Raw genomic sequence first — 17,744 nt, 5'->3', positions numbered from 1 at the left:
CTTTAAGTTTTAATTGGACTCTTACACCCATAGAATGATGGCTCTTATACACGAGTACTACGTCACTTTGACTGCTTCATGGAATGATGACTGACCCTATATAAACTAATACGAGTATTTCTAAAGTGCTTTGTCCTCACTCGCACACTTCTTGGGAAAACATTCCAAGATGTCACCTATCTTGAAATTACCCCAAGTCAATGCTTAACCGTGAATTGTACAGCTCCCAGTACTTTCCCCTATGGATTACATGACTACTGACTGTTACAATCACCCCCCCTTACAGGGTCCGACATCCTCGCCGACCACACTTTCGATTGGGTCAAGGCTCTGATACCATTTTATAACTTCCCCACTGTCAAGCCTCCATTGGACCCTTACACCCACAGAATGATGATTCTTATACATGAATACGTCACTTTGGCTGCTTCATGGAATGATGGCTGACCTTACAAACCAACACGAGTGTTTCTAGCGTGCTTTGTCCTCACTCGCACACTTCTTGGAAAAACTTTCTAAGAGGTCACCCATCCTAAAATTACCACAAGTCAAGATGCACCTTGTTGATATAGGTAGTTCCAATCAATCTATTTAAGCCCTCTTCAAGTATGTAGTCCCATACCTATACAGTCTCGGAATCATCATACATGACCTTCCCCAAGTGATGTGGTGGGATTGTACAGCTCCCAATCTTTTCCCTTATGGATCACGGGACCACTAGGCACCTGTAGTGCCTAGCGACCTCCTATGTGTCAATACCGTTATTGGTCCAAATAAGTATCAGGTTCCATATACAGGACCGACCCTACGCTAAGGTGGGCTAGGCTTGCGCCTAGAGCCCACTCCTATTAAGGGCCCAAATGTAAAAAAAAAAACTTTTAATAAATATATATATATTTAATAATTTTTAAAAATATTATTTATTGTTATAAAAAGGACCCAAAATAATTGATTTTTTTAGGACCCAAATTAATTCAGGGTTGGCCATGCCCATATAGTTTAATATAATAAGTTTTAGGGAGTATCTTTAGCCAATCATAAGACGACATATTTAGAGATGCTAGACACCACTAATATCCAATAACAATATCCTTAATATATATATATATATATATATATTATGTATATTGTAAATAATCTGAATGACCTAAAAAGCTCCATTATATGAAACCATATATATATAATTCAACATTTTTCATGATTGGAACCCTAAGTTGATGACTTTTGGCCGTACAAGCATATTAGTCCACGAATTAGATACATATATATTATAAAAGTGAGAAAAGTGATTTATATATATATATATATGTGTAGTGAAGAGAGTGGGGTATTTGATTTATATATATATATATATGTAATTATTTAGGGTTTTGATATAAATATATATATATGTATTGTATGTAGTCGAGAGGGGTAGCATTTGTGGTTTCCACGCGAAAGTGGAATTTATCTTCTTAGTTTAATTAACCCATGCGTGACTACATCGTGCCTTCCACACGAAATTCATATTCTAATATTCCACATTTAATTATATTCTAAATATTATTTTCCACTTTATTTTTAAAAGTTATTAATTGGACCTTTTATTTTATTTAATGACAAAATAAATTATATATTTTTTAAAATTATACAAATAAAATCATGAACTGATTTTTTGTCAAAATAAAACTTAATAATAATCTGATCTATAGAGATGTTGTGATAAAATTAATTATATTTTTTTTATCTGTTCGTATTAGAAATTATCTTAATGTTAGTTAAATTAAAAAAAAATAAAAATATTAAAAATTGAGCTCAGGATATCCTCTTTTTACTATTTTGAAAATTATAAATTCATTTTGTCATTTAATAAAATAGAACTGGATCCAATTAGTAACTTTTGCAAAATATAAAATCGTCATAATCACTACAAGAAATATGACTTTTACTAGTTCGCTACTGTGCTGGTAAAAGTAATTTTTACTAGCGCATTTTGCAAACTACACTGGCAAAGAGGTCAAAGTTTTACCAGCGTACATTTGCAATGGCTAAAATCTAACTTTTACCAGCACATTTACGCGCTGAAAAAAGTCATTTTTGTCAGCGCTTTTCATTTTATGCTGGCAAAAGTTCTAATACCAACATTGATTTGCTAACCCCTTTTTGCCAATACACCACAAGTAAATTTTATTTTACCAGCGCAATACCAACTTTTGCGAGTACAAAAATATAATAGTAAGAGTGACATTTCTTATATAATTTTAATCTAAATTAAATGATATAGAGATTAGAGACAATTATATTTTGGGGTTTAGAGATTTGGAAAAGTTATAATCAAATTTGTTTGAACTTACTATGATTGTACTACCTACTATGTTGGGGTATCAACTCAAGTCTCACATATTAGAATAATTATAATTAAATTTGTATGAACTTATGATAGAATAAACAAAGTTGTCTAAAATTATAAGATATTTTAAGAAGGTGTCCAAAAATAATAAAATTATTAGGGTTTAAATTTAAAACGAATAATATCATATTAATGTAGGAGTTAAAATAAAGTAACAACTAAACAAAATCGAAGAATAGAGAAAAACAAGCACTAGTGTAAGTAATCATGTTTGAACTATGTTTTGGCATAGTTGATTGCATGAGCACACATGTATAAGAAAAATAAGTTACATAGTAAATTATTTTTAATTTTTTAAAAATAAGTAGATTAATGTATACTATATTAAATATAACTACAATATATATATAAACATTCACATAATAAAAATTTTGAATTATAATTTATGTAAAGTATTAAAACTAGACAATGTGTTTAGGGATATGAAGAAAAGTGGTGCCCTAATATTGAATTTTTCTAAAATCTTCTAAAATCTCTAATATTGCATCAACGTCCTCTCACCATTCTTTTCAGTCCCAAAAATAATAATAAACCACTTCTAGAAGCTTATATGGATATATTGGTGCAAAAAAATAGTAAGCTAGCTAACTAAGAGGACCTATATCAAAAACACCACCCCACTTTTTTGCCCTAGCTAATTATTAACCATTTTCTATAAATATACATATTCCATATATGGCTAATAATTAATTTCATCATCATATTTTTTTATTGAAACTATTTTTTTTATTAAGTAAAGTAACTAAATATACATTTATATATATATATATTTTGGACCAAAAAATGAAGAAAATTATCTAACTATAATAACTACATAACATTATTATTACAATGTTACTATTAGACATTAATGATGTTAAACAGCTTTTATAGACAGCGAGTGATGACCTATATATGATTGGTTCGATATTTTCTAAAAACTATCTTTTAAGTTATGTGGGACATAATTTTATACACCAATAACAGTATGACACTGAAAAAAATATTAAACACTAATTGTATCTTTTAGCATAATTTTTCTTATTATTATGATCTTATATTACCTAGAGAGTATATATTATTATCATATGGATATATTAATTATATTTTATATTAGGGGTGTTCATTGGATCACATCCAATGTTTTTAGGCCTATCCAGATCCGATCCAATCATATATTGGATGTTAGATTTTACCGTCCGATCCGATCCAATTAATTTCGTCATCCAATCGATCCAACATCCATTGGATGTTGGATTGGATCGGTTCTATCCATTGGATGTATTTCATAGATATTTATTTATTTAATTTGGATTTATCTAATATTTTAGACCTAGTATTTTTTGGATCGGATCGGATCCATCCAATATTTTAGATCCAGTATGTATTGGATTAGACTGGATCCATCCAATCCAAGAAAAAAAAAAGTAAAACTTTAATATTAATTTTCATATATACATATAGATTTGATGTATAACAATATAAAATCTAATTACTCATCCAAACTAAATGAAAATACTAATTAATTCGATTGGATGTTGGATGTATTGGATTTTTAGACACCCCATCCACCATCCAATCCGATCTAATTGGATATTTAAAAATAACATCCAATCCGATCCGATCGCAATTGGATATCCAATATTTGGCTGTCGGTTGTAATTGGATCGATCGGTTCTCATTGGATTGGATTAATTTATGCACACCCCTATTTTATATAGAAAGAACTTAATTATTATTGTAAATATATATACCTAAGATGGTTCTTACATACTCTTGATATTGCAAGAGTTTGGTGTACCTCAGTTTGTATAAGGCTTTTAATTATCTCAATTCTATTAAAAAGAATAAAAAGATATTTTTTAATGGAAGAACATTCATTGATTTTTAATTAGTATAGAGTTCATATATATAATTAATTAATGCTCACTAATTATATATAAAGACAATGTAAATTATACTATTAAAAGAAACAAATTATATATTATATTATGCACATATAGAAAATTTTAATAAGGGTTTTGGCCCTAACAATAGGAATATTTCTGTTTTTGGTACTTGAAAAAAATTATAACTAGTTATAATATATTGTCATATATATATATAAAAAAATTATAATATTTTAAATATATGTATATACCGAAAACAAAAATAAAACTTGCTCCAAAATTTCCAAAAAACGTATTAATTAATTATCATTGGTAATAATTTATAATTAGATAATTAAAAGGGTTTAATTGATGATGATAGTAGTTTAATTAGTATAATTATTTATTAAATTGGATGATGATGAAAATTGTGGTACTTGCAATTAATCCAGGCAAGAAGGATATTGGGAATCCTACGAAGCACCCATATAAGAAAAAAGTTTGATAGGTATATACACATTATTACTACACACACCAACCAATATATATAAGTGTTTCTTTGTTTCTTTCTTAATTATTATCACAACAACAAAACTATATACATATATTTTAAAATATTATTTGGTAACCCTACATGCATTTGCAGCTTTGTGGAATATCCACCCATGCCACCAATTATATATTTATATATAAAAATAATATGGAATATATACTTCTATACATATATATAATGCAAGAGGGATTTACTTATATATTTTTTATTTGTTTCGGTATATAAAAAAATATTTTAATTTAAATATGATCGTTTACGTTGTAGTCATTTAAAATATCTTGTAAAAAGAGATTCGAAAAAATTTAACACGCTGAAAACATAATTTAAACATGTGAAATAAATTATTTGGATATCTTATTTTTTATTGTTCTGAATTTTTTAAAATTTTACTAAACGTCTTAATCAATAATTATATAACGCACATGATCATAATAAAAAAATTATACTAAAATATTCTTCCAATCAAAATTGATAGAATTTTTGTATAATATGTAATATTAATTTTGAAGACCAATTAATATGATTCCATACAAAGAGAGTGTACGTTAAAATTTTCACATGCTCTCTTTATTATAATGCTATATAGTTCATGCGTGTGTACTTCTATTTCGTACCACTTCTTCTACGTGTCACTCTTTCTCAAATTAATATATATAATAATTATTTTTATATAACTTCTTTTTCTTGATATTTTTATATATACAATTAATTAATAATAATGAAGAAAAACTTTGTAGTAGTGCTCTACCTATTATATATATATGTATATTATGAATATTTTATAAGGGTTCAAAAGTGATTGGGAGAGGAAGCTATAACTTTAGCTATATGCTCATAAATATTATTATTATTATAAATAAAACCATTAATATATAATTAAGTGTTTGTTGGTAAGATTTTATGTGTGTATAGTACTATATATATCATCCTCTTCTAATCGATATCTCTAAATCTGTGTAAGTAATAAGTTGGTAGAATAAAGAGAACTAAGCTCATCTCCACTTTTCATTCACCGGAGGATCATAATATATATATCCACAACTATATAACCTGGTATGTTTCTATAAATATATATATATATATATATATATGAAAGTTTTTTTTGGTATATAATTAACTTTTTTATATTTAGATGTATTTGTATAGTATATATGTTTATATATACGTAGCACATGATCAAATGCATGCATGCATGCATATTATATTATATATATATATAATAGGTATATATCGAGGAAATATTTTTAATTATTAAGCTATATATATACAGAGTCTAGCTCCTAATAATAAGTTTTGATAATTAATGATATTCATAAACTACTAATTATATTAATTAATAATAAAATAATTAACTTAATTATTATATATTTGCATATGGTATATGTTAATTGCGTATAATTAACTATGTACAATTTGAGTATATATTTATCTAACATTAATTATTTTATTTTATGTATACATATATATATATATAGTTGAATATCGTAATTGATATGAACATTTCTTATCATTACGTTAATTATAATTAGTATTATAACTTAATTACCTGAATATTCATGTATGTAAATATGTAAATGATGAAAAATATTTTGTGGTGCATGATTGATCAGATTCAAATAAAGCTTTAATTTGTTATTAGTCCAAAGTGATTTAAATTACACTAAATTATGTCTTTAATTTTATTTTTTTTATTTTTAATTTTTTGTGGTGAGTGATGACAACATTTCCACTAACAAAATAATAAGTGCATGGAGTAGTACCATACTATACGGTCTTAATTATGATTAAATTTATAATAAATATTTCCAATTAACCTTATTAACAAAACATAATTATATTACAACAATTTTGTCTCATCCGTACATCCATGTACAACCACTCCTTTAAATATATATATATATTTATATATTTATATATTATACATGCAATTTAAGTTTTAATATCAATAAATACAATCCAAAAATAAACCTACCTATTCCACACACGTAATCTCTCTTTTTGTCTTGTATATACTTTATAGTATGTGTACATATATATATAAGTAATTAATTGTGCTTTAATTTTTATTTCAGTGCATTCCATCTCATCATATTATTTTTCAATCAAAATTTATATAATAAAAAAATATAATATATATAGAGTAATTTGTGGTATAAATAGTGAAGTTTAATTTTTAAATTATATAATTTTAGAATTTTTATAGATACCTATTAAGTATTAAGTAAATTGCTACGTGATAATTCTTAACTGATTTAAGTCATTAAATTATTATTTTTTTTAAAAAAAATTAATTTAAATATACCAATAAGAAATTGGCACGTGAATAATGAGTTAACATATTTAATGGTAAGGTACCTACAGAGTTTAAAAATATAACTTATATTATTACCGTTAAAAATTAAATTTAAGTACGTATTTATTTGTAATTGAAAATTTAACTTAATTATCTATGCTGCAAATTAAAACTTAATTAAAGTTATTCCACCTACCTATTTATATGTATTATCTCTAATTAAAATTAATTAAAGTTATTAACAAATATAATTATTAATTAATAAGAACTCATTACTAAGTTTGTTTTTGTTTTTATTATTGCGTGAATGATCTCGAATTTAATTAAATATAACAAAACTTAAACATTAGTTTTATTTTTCAATTACTCTATTATCAGAATGTAGTGTAGAAATATTTATATTATATATATTATTAATTATTTCAATTTAAAAAAAGTCAGAAATATTATTTATAATATAGGCTATATAGGTGGTGTAAAAAGTAGTACCTGGGAAAGGTTAATCTCTATATATATAATTAGTTTATTAATAATTCAATCTTAACATTTGTATAATTAATTAATTTTAAGGACTACTTGATTTTTACCCTACCCTAGCTACTATATATTATAATGTATATAATAAACTTATATATATATCATACATATAATTATCCAAAAAAAAACAAAAAACTCATGTACCAAGTAGATCTTTTAATTAATTTTTGTTTGGTTATTCGCGGATCAATAATTATAATCATGTATAATTTTAATCACCTAAAACAAATTATATTGAACTTCACTCATAATGATGAACATGTCATTATTTTTGTAAACTTCCACTAATGTTTATATTATGTGTTTATAATTACTTTCTATATATTGATGATATATTAATTAATATTGCATAATTGCATTAGTTATATAGTTTATAGCAACCAAATCTTGATGAAGACACACAAACTTATAAGAACCTTGTTTTTAGACCGACTCTCAAATTTAATTAATGGGCAATAGGAATAAATTATTTTTGAACCCTTATCTTATAAAATATAATATTTAAAAAAACTAATAAAAATTATATAATTTTAAAAGAGAAAAAAAAATTAAACTCTTAGAGAGTTGATGGGCTTTAATATAAGCCTATCCCGCATGTACCTAAGATTCAGCCTGCTTCTTTTCAAGGAAGCTCTATATATAAAGAGGCCACATAAGCTAAATGGGATTATTTCACGATACACAAAAACAATAAAAAAAATTATAAAAATACAGTTTCATAAAATTTTAAATATTTTTATAATTTATTTACAGAAAATACGGTATTTTATGTTATATTCTTGTTAATTTTTTGTTATCTGTATGTTATTTTTCATTGTTGTTTTGATGTTCTTTAGATATTATTTTCATGTTACTTTTATATAGTTTTCTTGTTGTTTTCGTGTTGTTTCTATGAAAAACTGTAAAAATATATATAAAAAAAAATCTTTAAACGTAAAACTATAATTCTTTTTTTTAAAAAAATAATGTTTTATGTAATTATCTCAAATTAAATTCTATATATATAAATATTTATATATATATATACATATACAATATAAAAATGTAAATGAAGTTATCAGGGGATTGAGGAACCAAGGGAGGTTCATGCAATATCTAACTTCTATGACATATATATAAATATATATAACTATTAATAATATAATGTATATATGTGTTTGGCCAGACCATGATTACTAATAGGTTTTTGTAACCATGCATAAAAATTTAAGCATGATCATAAATAATACAGCCATTTGTTGCCAAATCTCTTATGATGACTTATATATCATTACTACACTCATCACATTTATATTATATATTAAACACTGATTTTATTCCTACTTTGACCAACTTCTCACACATATATATATTAGGACTTAAAAGTCTTATTCTAGATAATTTTATAAGATGTAATTCAACCATATAAAAGTGGCCACTTTAAAAAAAAAAAAAAAAAAAATTATAGTTAAAATTAAATACACATTATTGTATGTGATGATCTCTAACATTGTGTAGTTAAATGTGCTAAATTTAAAATATATATATAAATAGTGTTGCATCAAATTTAACAAATCAATAAATATAAATTTTTTGTATCACATATTGATCGCTTTAATACAAATTTTGTGATTATAATAATGTTATTAATTATTTTTAAATATTTAAATTATTAATGATCGTTAATAATACTGTACTTTTTATATTAATTAATTTACATCTTAAAATATTATTGTGCATTATACCAAATATTTTCAATTTTATAAAATAAATCAGCATTTCAAGGCATGATATTGGTAATAGTTTCCAAGTACGAAGTTTCATCATCATTGATCTCTAATGGGTCGGCCATTTTTTGTTTAGTTAATTAAATAACATAACTGAGGAAGGTTTTACTCTCACAAACAAAACCTTCACAATTAATATTATTAATAATAAATAATATTTGAACATGGTGATGAAAAATAATAACATTATACATATAGTATATATACTTTATATATCTCTGGTTCTGTTATTACTAATATTATTTTTATATACTATATATATAGTACTACTCTCTTTGCAGTCTTACTAATAAGCTTCACATAATTATGGCTGAGAATAATGGAGATAATAACAATTCCCATACCATACCAAAAAAGATTACTACTTCTACTAAGTGGAATTTTAATTTGCCTATTGGTGTTTTCTTCAAAGATGCAAGGTAATTAATAATAATGCAAATAATTACTCAAAGTTTCAATCTTTATCAATTAAAGTTTCAATCTTTATTATATCTCTTAATCAAAGTTTCAATCTTTATGTTTAATTAGGCATGTTTTCAAGTGGGATTCACTTGGAAAAGAAATACTAGGGATGGCTTTGCCTGCAGCCTTAGCTGTAGCAGCCGATCCCATTGCATCTCTAATCGACACAGCCTTCATTGGCCATATCGGTAAGAGATGTCTACTATAACTAGTTATTTCGATTTTCTACTAACAGAATAATCTATTCATATCGGTCTAAACAGGATAGGACTTAATTAGTATTTTTCGTGTTTTATTAGGACCGGTGGAGCTGGCTGCAGCCGGTGTATCGATCGCCTTGTTTAATCAAGCTTCGAGGATTACCATTTTTCCATTGGTTAGCATAACAACCTCATTTGTTGCTGAGGAAGATACTGTTGCAAACATGAAATTGAAAGCTGCTAATCATGTTAATGATGACATGGAAAAAGGTGTTCCAACCAAACTAGAACAACATAAAGAAAATGATGATGATGATGATGATGATGATTCAGAAACAGAGAATAATAATAATGATAATAATGGTATAGAATATAGTATTGCTCTTTCTTTTTTCTAGTTTTGAATTAACTGTTATGGTAGTTAAGTTAGTTGTATGAAATTGCAGTTGTGTCAAAGTTGGACAAAATTACCAAAGTAAAAAAAGGGAAAAGACAGATTGCTTCAGCATCAACAGCTCTGATATTTGGGATAATATTAGGACTTGTTCAAGCAATTTTTCTTATGTTTGGAGCAAGAACACTATTGGGTGTAATGGGAGTCAAACATGTAAGTGTCTGTGTGTGTATTAATTTTTTTTTTTCCCTTAATAAAAATCCAATCTTTAAGCACAAATTAGTTACTGTCTTTTTGATTAATTTTATGTAGGATTCTCCTATGTTAGGACCAGCAGAGAAGTACTTAGTAACAAGATCATTTGGTGCACCAGCTGTTCTTTTGACTTTGGCTATGCAGGGTATCTTTAGAGGGTTTAAGGATACAACTACTCCATTATATGTCATATGTATATATCTCTTTTGACCTTTTTTTCTTCTTATTCTGGTTTTTTAGTTAATATACTAAGATGGGTTACTAAAAAGTTATGATTTTTATTTCATTTTGATGATGTTGACAGTGTTGGGATATTCATTGAATGTTGCACTTGATCCACTTCTTATCTTTGTTTGTCATTTGGGAATTAGAGGTGCAGCCATTGCTCATGTTCTTTCTCAGTAAGTCAAAGTCATCTTTCTTGAATTCATTTTCTCATTTGTTCCTAAAAATATCATCATATCAAAAAATGTTAATTATTGGGCCCTTAAGGATATGTTGAGTTTTTTTGGGCTTCTGGACGGAGTGGGCCCTAGATACATGCCTAGCCGTTATCATATAATGATTTTTGAATGATCATATTTTTTAGGTACTTGATGGCTTTGGTACTATTCTTGATTTTGATGAGAAAAGTTAACCTTTTACCTCCAAGTCTTAAGGATTTGCAATTCGGTCGGTTTCTTAAAAATGGTAACCGAAAAACGCCTTTTTCCCCATCCCTAATGAACAATCATCACCTTGAATTGCCCTTGATTATTAGTACTCACTCAAATTTGGTTGGAATGTATAAACAATAGGTGGTTTCTTGTTAGCAAGAGTAATAGCTGTGACATTTTGTGTCACCTTAGCTGCATCTTTGGCTGCAAGGCTTGGCGCGACACCTATGGCTGCATTCCAAACTTGCTTACAAGTTTGGTTGACATCTTCTCTTCTTGCCGATGGTTTGGCCGTCTCCATTCAGGTAAACATTACTTTTTTGATACATGGAGTTCTAACTCAAAACCAATTGACATCAAACGAAATAGTCTGTAGTCTTATAAATGTATAAGTTTTCCAACTTTGATCAAATTGTAGTTTGATAGGAGGCCTAATTGAAGGTCTCACCATTTCTTTAACTACTTAAACAAACACTTTTTATATTCGATGTAACACTCTTATATGTCACTTCAAGATGGTGACTCGAAATCTCAAATTGCTTTTAAAACATATTCAGCTCAAAACTAATACACTTAAAACATTTTTTTTTAATTTTATATTAGTACTACTAATTATATCACACATTTTTTGTTTTCAACATCTTTTCACTACTATTCTTTATATTCTATAGGCCATTCTAGCTTGTGCATTTGCGGAAAAAGACTACCAGAAAGCCACAGCAGCAGCGAACCGTGTACTGCAGGTACTACTACTACTCAAACTCGGTTTTATTAGAGTAAGGCGAGTGGGGCTGTAACCCATTTGGCACGAAATTTTCTTCCAAAAAAAATTTAACATTTGCCCAATACCCAAAATGAGTTAGTTAACACAATTATTATGATGATGATGATGATATTAAAAGAGTTGTTTGTTATTGCAGATGAGTTTTGTTCTAGGTGTGGGACTCACATTCCTTGTTGGAATTGGTTTGTACTTTGGAGCAGGAATTTTCACTAGAGATGTTAATGTTTTGCACCTCATAAGAATTGGACTTCCGGTATATACATATATATATATATACACATATACATACAAATATATATATGTTGAAGTTGAATCTAATACAAAATATTTTGGTAATGAAAAGTGTCATTTTGTAATTTTGTGTTGTATGTATACAGTTTGTTGCAGCCACTCAGCCCCTAAATTCATTGTCATTTGTGTTTGATGGTGTCAACTTTGGTGCCTCTGACTTTGCATACTCTGCATATTCCTTGGTAATTCCATCTCCAAATTTAGCCTATAATTTTTATAATTGTGTTCCAATATATTTTGTTAGATTAATTTACAAAAAAAAATTAACAAGATTATTTAATAATAAGATGCTGAATAAATTAATATAAATAATATTAATTAGTGATAAAATAGTATATATTTGGTAGACATTTTGCATGGACATTTGAGTAGTAAAATTTATAATATTGAACTATTTTTATATGAGTAATAAGAGGAATTATTTTATATATTATTTTTTAATTTTTTTTTCACAAATTTATGGTTTGGGTTGTTCTGGTAATTGCTCCGGTAATTTTTACGTAGGTTGTTATGTGGATTTTGGTTACGATTTAAGTTGCTATGTTAATTGCTATGTGCGTTTCTATGTAGATTTTTGTAAAAATATAAAAAAAAAAAAAAAAAAAATTGAAGTATAAAAATAAAAAACAATTCCAAGTAATTATATGTGCACACACAAATTAAAACAAACTTGACATATACTTTTATACTATTATTAGCTAATAAATTTATACTATTATTAGCTAATAAATTTTAAAGATTTTGGACATTTTTCATAGTAGAATAAGAATTGTACTAAGAGCTAATGAAATAGTTCTATTTATTTTGATTAGGCATTGGTGGCAGTAGCAAGTATTACAGCCTTATTTACTTTGTCAAAAAGCCATGGTTTTGTTGGAATTTGGATTGCCCTAACCATCTACATGGGACTACGAATGTTCGCCGGAATTTGGAGGTACGTACCTAAGAGTGTGTTCCACATCGGATGACAAAAAAGTCGACATAAAAATATTATAAGATTATGAGTTACTTCACTTATGAGTGAAAAATAATAGAATTTCGTTACTTTTGCAGGATGGGAACTGGGACTGGACCTTGGCGTTTTCTTAGAGTACCATTTGCAGCATAAATATATAGCTTTACATGTAACTATAATTATCTAAATATTATCCATTTGTGTCACACTCAATATTGGAGACTTTTGTTATCTTGTATGAGTTTTGTGTAGTTTATTTTTACCATTTTTGTTTTGAGTTTTGTGTAGTTCATGTTTGTAATGTAATTTTCTTCATATATCTTTCTTCTTGAGGGAAATGTTTTGAGGAGTTACTATATATATAATATAAGTATCTATATATATATATGTATATTTTCTTGTTTATGTGTATCTTAATTCTTAGTAATAAAAATCAATGAAAAAGAAAGGCACATTGAAATGTTGATTGTATCTGTATCGCATTCTTATCTAATCTATTATATATTATTCGTTAAATTTTACCATTTGATCCGATCCAATTAATTTTGGATTAGATCGGTTCTATCCACTAGATATATTTTATGTATATATTGTATTGATTCAGAATTATTTAATATTTTGAATTGGATCAGATTTATTCAATATTTTTGATTTAATATTTATTAAATTAGATCCATCCAATCAGTAAACTTTTAATCTTAATTTTCATATATATATATATTAACTATATTAACATAAAATTTAATTATTCTCTCAAACTAAATGAAAATACAAACATTCGTCCCAATTGAATATTCAAAAATAACATCTAATCCAATTCGATTTTATTAGATATCCAATATTTGATGGTCAGTTGTAATTTAATCAATCGGTTATAATTAAATTGAATCGTCTTATATACACCCATTTGGAACAACCATCTTATAAAAATTGTGAAATTCCGTATTTTAATATTCCTAGTTTAATTATTTAATTAAATGATTAATTAAATGCGGAATAATGAAACTGGTACCGAAAACAGTTTTTCCCTAGTTACAGAATACAACTCTGTAACTCCAGAGAAACTTAGAAAAATAAACAGTGCATAAAAGTTAAAACACATAAGATTTTTGTACGTGGTTTCAATAATCCTTTCAGATTGTTACTAGTCCACGTGACCACGCCCAGAGATAAGATTCATTAGATCGGTATCAAAAATATAAAGTAATTAACTTATGCATAAATAGACTCCCTCTTATTGTATGCCGCAAGCTTGATGTATTCCACCTACTAACCGAATCTTGATAAAACTCCAAGAGCTCGAAATCCCTTCGATCACCTTGAAGAGTGCTTGAATCCTCCCGATTCAAGACTTAAAGACTATCTCCCAAAAGCCTATACAACCATCTCCCACAGGTTGTGTGCTTGTATCATCCCGATGCAAGACTTCAAAAGTAATCTCCCGAAAACTTGTAAAAACCCTTCTCTCGAAGGTGTGCTTGTATCCTCCCGATGCAAGACTTCAAAAGCAATCTCTCGAAAGCTTGTAAATACCTTCTCCCGAAGGTTGCACTGATGTTCTTCTTAGATATAGACCTAAATACAGACTCAAGACAATACAACTGCAAATAAACAGAGTACGAGTCGAACAGCTCTTCTCCACATAACAAAGACACTCTTTCCTTAAGATATGAAAGTGAATGAAAGAGATACAAAACTTAGCTGCTATAAGGTGTATTTATAATCAATATACACCTTATTGACAGCTTACACACGGTCTGAACAAGACCCCAGCCCACTAGAAACTTCCCTAAAATAATTCTTCAATCAGTCCAGAAATTTCTGTTTCTGTACCTATAGAATCGTGGGCAGTAACTACAACTTTCCTTTTATAGAAAAGGAAAGTTTAGCTCCAGTTTTCTCTTCAAGAAATTTGATCTAAGAAAATGGGAAACTCACAGAAGATCAAAATATACAGCTGGTTAGATAAGAATAAATGTGTAATCAAAACTTACTAGACAATTTTCCTTCCAAGTTTAGATACACACAAATAAGGAAACCAAACCCAAATATACAATAAATAATAAAATATTTTAGTCAATTAAATATGCCAAAAATGAAATTAACAAAATTAGATTGTAATTGTTTCTAGTGTGGCATTACACAATGTAAACAAAAAAAAAAATTAAAACGATAAGATGCATGAACGAAATAGTAAATTAAAAGTTTAAAAAAGATTATTATAGTAAATTAAAGTGTGATATTTTTGTGAATGATTATCAGATAATAAAATAGTAATATAGATTTTTTTCTAAAATATATATATATACCTTTTTAGTTTTAAATTATATTAAAATATATTTTTATCTCTTCAATTTAAATAAAATAAAATATCTCTGAATATGACATGAGAAGATGCGATATTTAGTTAAAAAAAAAAATCAACTTTAATTTTAAGATCGATAGTTTTATTTATTTACTATCTTTTTTTTCGTGAGATTTTTATTAGTAAATTTGAATAATAAGCCATTTAAAAAAAGATATTAAGTGAGTTATTAATTTAAACGTACATATTCCTATTATAATTAGAAGAGGCAACATCCACAAAATCTATATAAATAAATCTCAAATCTCTCATCTTTCATAAATAACTCTTTATAAAATTTTGAATTGAGTCAAGAACTTATTAGTTGCTTCTCATATCAATAAAGAATTTCAACAATATTAACAACAATGTCGATCGAAGAACAGGCATGTAGCTACGCTATTATGGCACTTCATGACGACGGAATCCCTATCACTGCTGAGAAGATTGCGACCTTAGTGAAAGCCGCCAACGTGAAAGTTGAATCTTATTGGTTTGGCTTATTTGCTAAGCTTGCGGAAAAACGCAACATTGATGACCTCATTATGAGTGTTGGTGTTGGTGGTGGCACTGGTGTTCCTGTCACAACTAATAATGTCGATAGTACATCGAATGTTGTTGCTCCCGCTCTTGCTAAGGATAATAAGAAGGAAGAAGAAATAAAGGAAGAGAGTGATGATGAAATTTGTTTTAGTTTGTTTGATGATTAGGAGCTTCATAGTGTTATGGAGTACTTAATTATTTTTAGTTTTTTTTGGGTTATTAGTGTTTTTTTTTTGTTTTCATATCATTGATTTTTTATTAGTTGGTGTTGAGGGAATTGTTTAGTTTTTTTTTGTTGATTTAAACATCTTTTATTAGTTTATGAAGATTTTCACATCAACTTTTTTTATTAGTTTATGAAGATTTGCACATCAACTTTAGTATATGAATTTTTTGTAGTTAATTTTGGTTAGTGGTACTTATAGTTATATGAATAAATCATAATTAGATATTGTTTGAGATAAACTAAAATTTATTATTTTTGTTGACCAAATTTTATAACTTATAAGTATTTGTGGCAAATTACTATTGGTTGTGTTAAGTACTATTTTGTGATTGAAGCCATATTTGGAGTGAAACACCTTAGAGCACTCACAACAAGTGAGGTATAATAGCTAAAAGGTAAAATAAAATAGCTAAGAGTTTAAAATTGAGCTCCATCAAATGCTTTAAACTCTTAGCTATTATACATATTTTCAAACTCCAAGAAACTCTTCTCTACATATAACTCAATGAATAGTGAAGAGGTAAACATATTTTATATTTTTTCTTTCTATTTTATGTTTATTTAATTAATTTTTTATTATTTTTTTTATTCATTTGTGTATTGTGTTTTTATTTTTATTAATAAAATATATGTGAAGATATAATATTTAAATGATATAGAAAAAAATATAAAGAAGCTGATGTATGGTGTAATGTAAATGTGTGAAGTAAAATAGAAAAAGTGAAGTTTTAGTGAGGTATTTTAAAGAATAGAATAGAGAAGCTGTTGAGAGTGCTCTTATAGTTTTTAATTTGTTAATCTCTTAAAACAATATTTGAGTAAAACTTTTTATATTTTTGATTTTGTGACAACCCTAATCAAAATTTTGTGGGGATGGTATTCAGTTACAATTTAGTAATGCTTTAATATTTGGATTCAATTTGAAACAAACATTACAAAAAAAAAATGGCTCATCAAAATCCAAGAACTTATGACAAATATAGCACTAATTTTAAATAACAAAGCATGACTAGTACTTTAAAACTTGTTACTTTTTTTTATTTTTTATTAGGGTTATAAAAGAATAAAATAATAAATAAAACTTCAAATTTTTAATTAATTCACAACAAGCTCAGTTGAAGTGTAAAATTTAACAATATCATAATCAAAATTAATGCATATCAATGTTAATGTGCGAAAATATATAATACTATATTTAAAATTTACCATACTTTATTTGTTTCTCAACTTGCGACCTGTGGATATGTTT

The 17,744-nt window shown here is 26.7% G+C and overlaps 2 protein-coding genes across 2 annotated transcripts; both read left to right on the top strand.

The window, feature by feature from the left end:
• The first annotated feature begins 5,578 nt into the window (after positions 1–5,578).
• LOC115708894 (protein DETOXIFICATION 43) lies at positions 5,579–13,720 on the top strand. The gene is made up of 14 exons (XM_030636917.2): positions 5,579–5,842; positions 9,650–9,804; positions 9,914–10,035; positions 10,147–10,410; positions 10,494–10,654; positions 10,754–10,889; positions 11,001–11,097; positions 11,286–11,386; positions 11,494–11,657; positions 12,024–12,095; positions 12,273–12,389; positions 12,514–12,609; positions 13,240–13,361; positions 13,481–13,720. Exons 2-14 carry the CDS (start codon positions 9,692–9,694, stop codon positions 13,533–13,535), a joined length of 1,620 nt encoding a protein of 539 aa, XP_030492777.2. The 5' UTR covers positions 5,579–5,842; positions 9,650–9,691; the 3' UTR covers positions 13,536–13,720.
• Positions 13,721–16,049: 2,329 nt separating this feature from the next.
• On the top strand, positions 16,050–16,464 carry LOC115709521 (large ribosomal subunit protein P1-like). The gene has a single exon (XM_030637640.2). The coding sequence runs from the start codon at positions 16,095–16,097 to the stop codon at positions 16,434–16,436; it is 342 nt and encodes a 113-aa protein (XP_030493500.2). The 5' UTR covers positions 16,050–16,094; the 3' UTR covers positions 16,437–16,464.
• Positions 16,465–17,744: the final 1,280 nt, after the last annotated feature.

This window comes from Cannabis sativa, chromosome 3 (genome assembly GCF_029168945.1).
Source record: "Cannabis sativa cultivar Pink pepper isolate KNU-18-1 chromosome 3, ASM2916894v1, whole genome shotgun sequence".
Lineage (NCBI taxonomy): Eukaryota > Viridiplantae > Streptophyta > Magnoliopsida > Rosales > Cannabaceae > Cannabis > Cannabis sativa.
Note: the sequence above shows the minus strand (reverse complement) of the source record. Positions and strands in the feature narration are given on the sequence as shown.

Coding starts and splice junctions, on each gene's coding strand:
- LOC115709521 (XM_030637640.2), top strand. CDS start 16,095: ATGTCGATCGAAGAACAGGCATGTAGCTACGCTATTATGGCACTTCAT.
- LOC115708894 (XM_030636917.2), top strand. CDS start 9,692: ATGGCTGAGAATAATGGAGATAATAACAATTCCCATACCATACCAAAA. Junction 12,096..12,272: donor CAGCGAACCGTGTACTGCAG/GTACTACTACTA, acceptor TTGTTATTGCAG/ATGAGTTTTGTTCTAGGTGT. Junction 13,362..13,480: donor ATGTTCGCCGGAATTTGGAG/GTACGTACCTAA, acceptor TTACTTTTGCAG/GATGGGAACTGGGACTGGAC.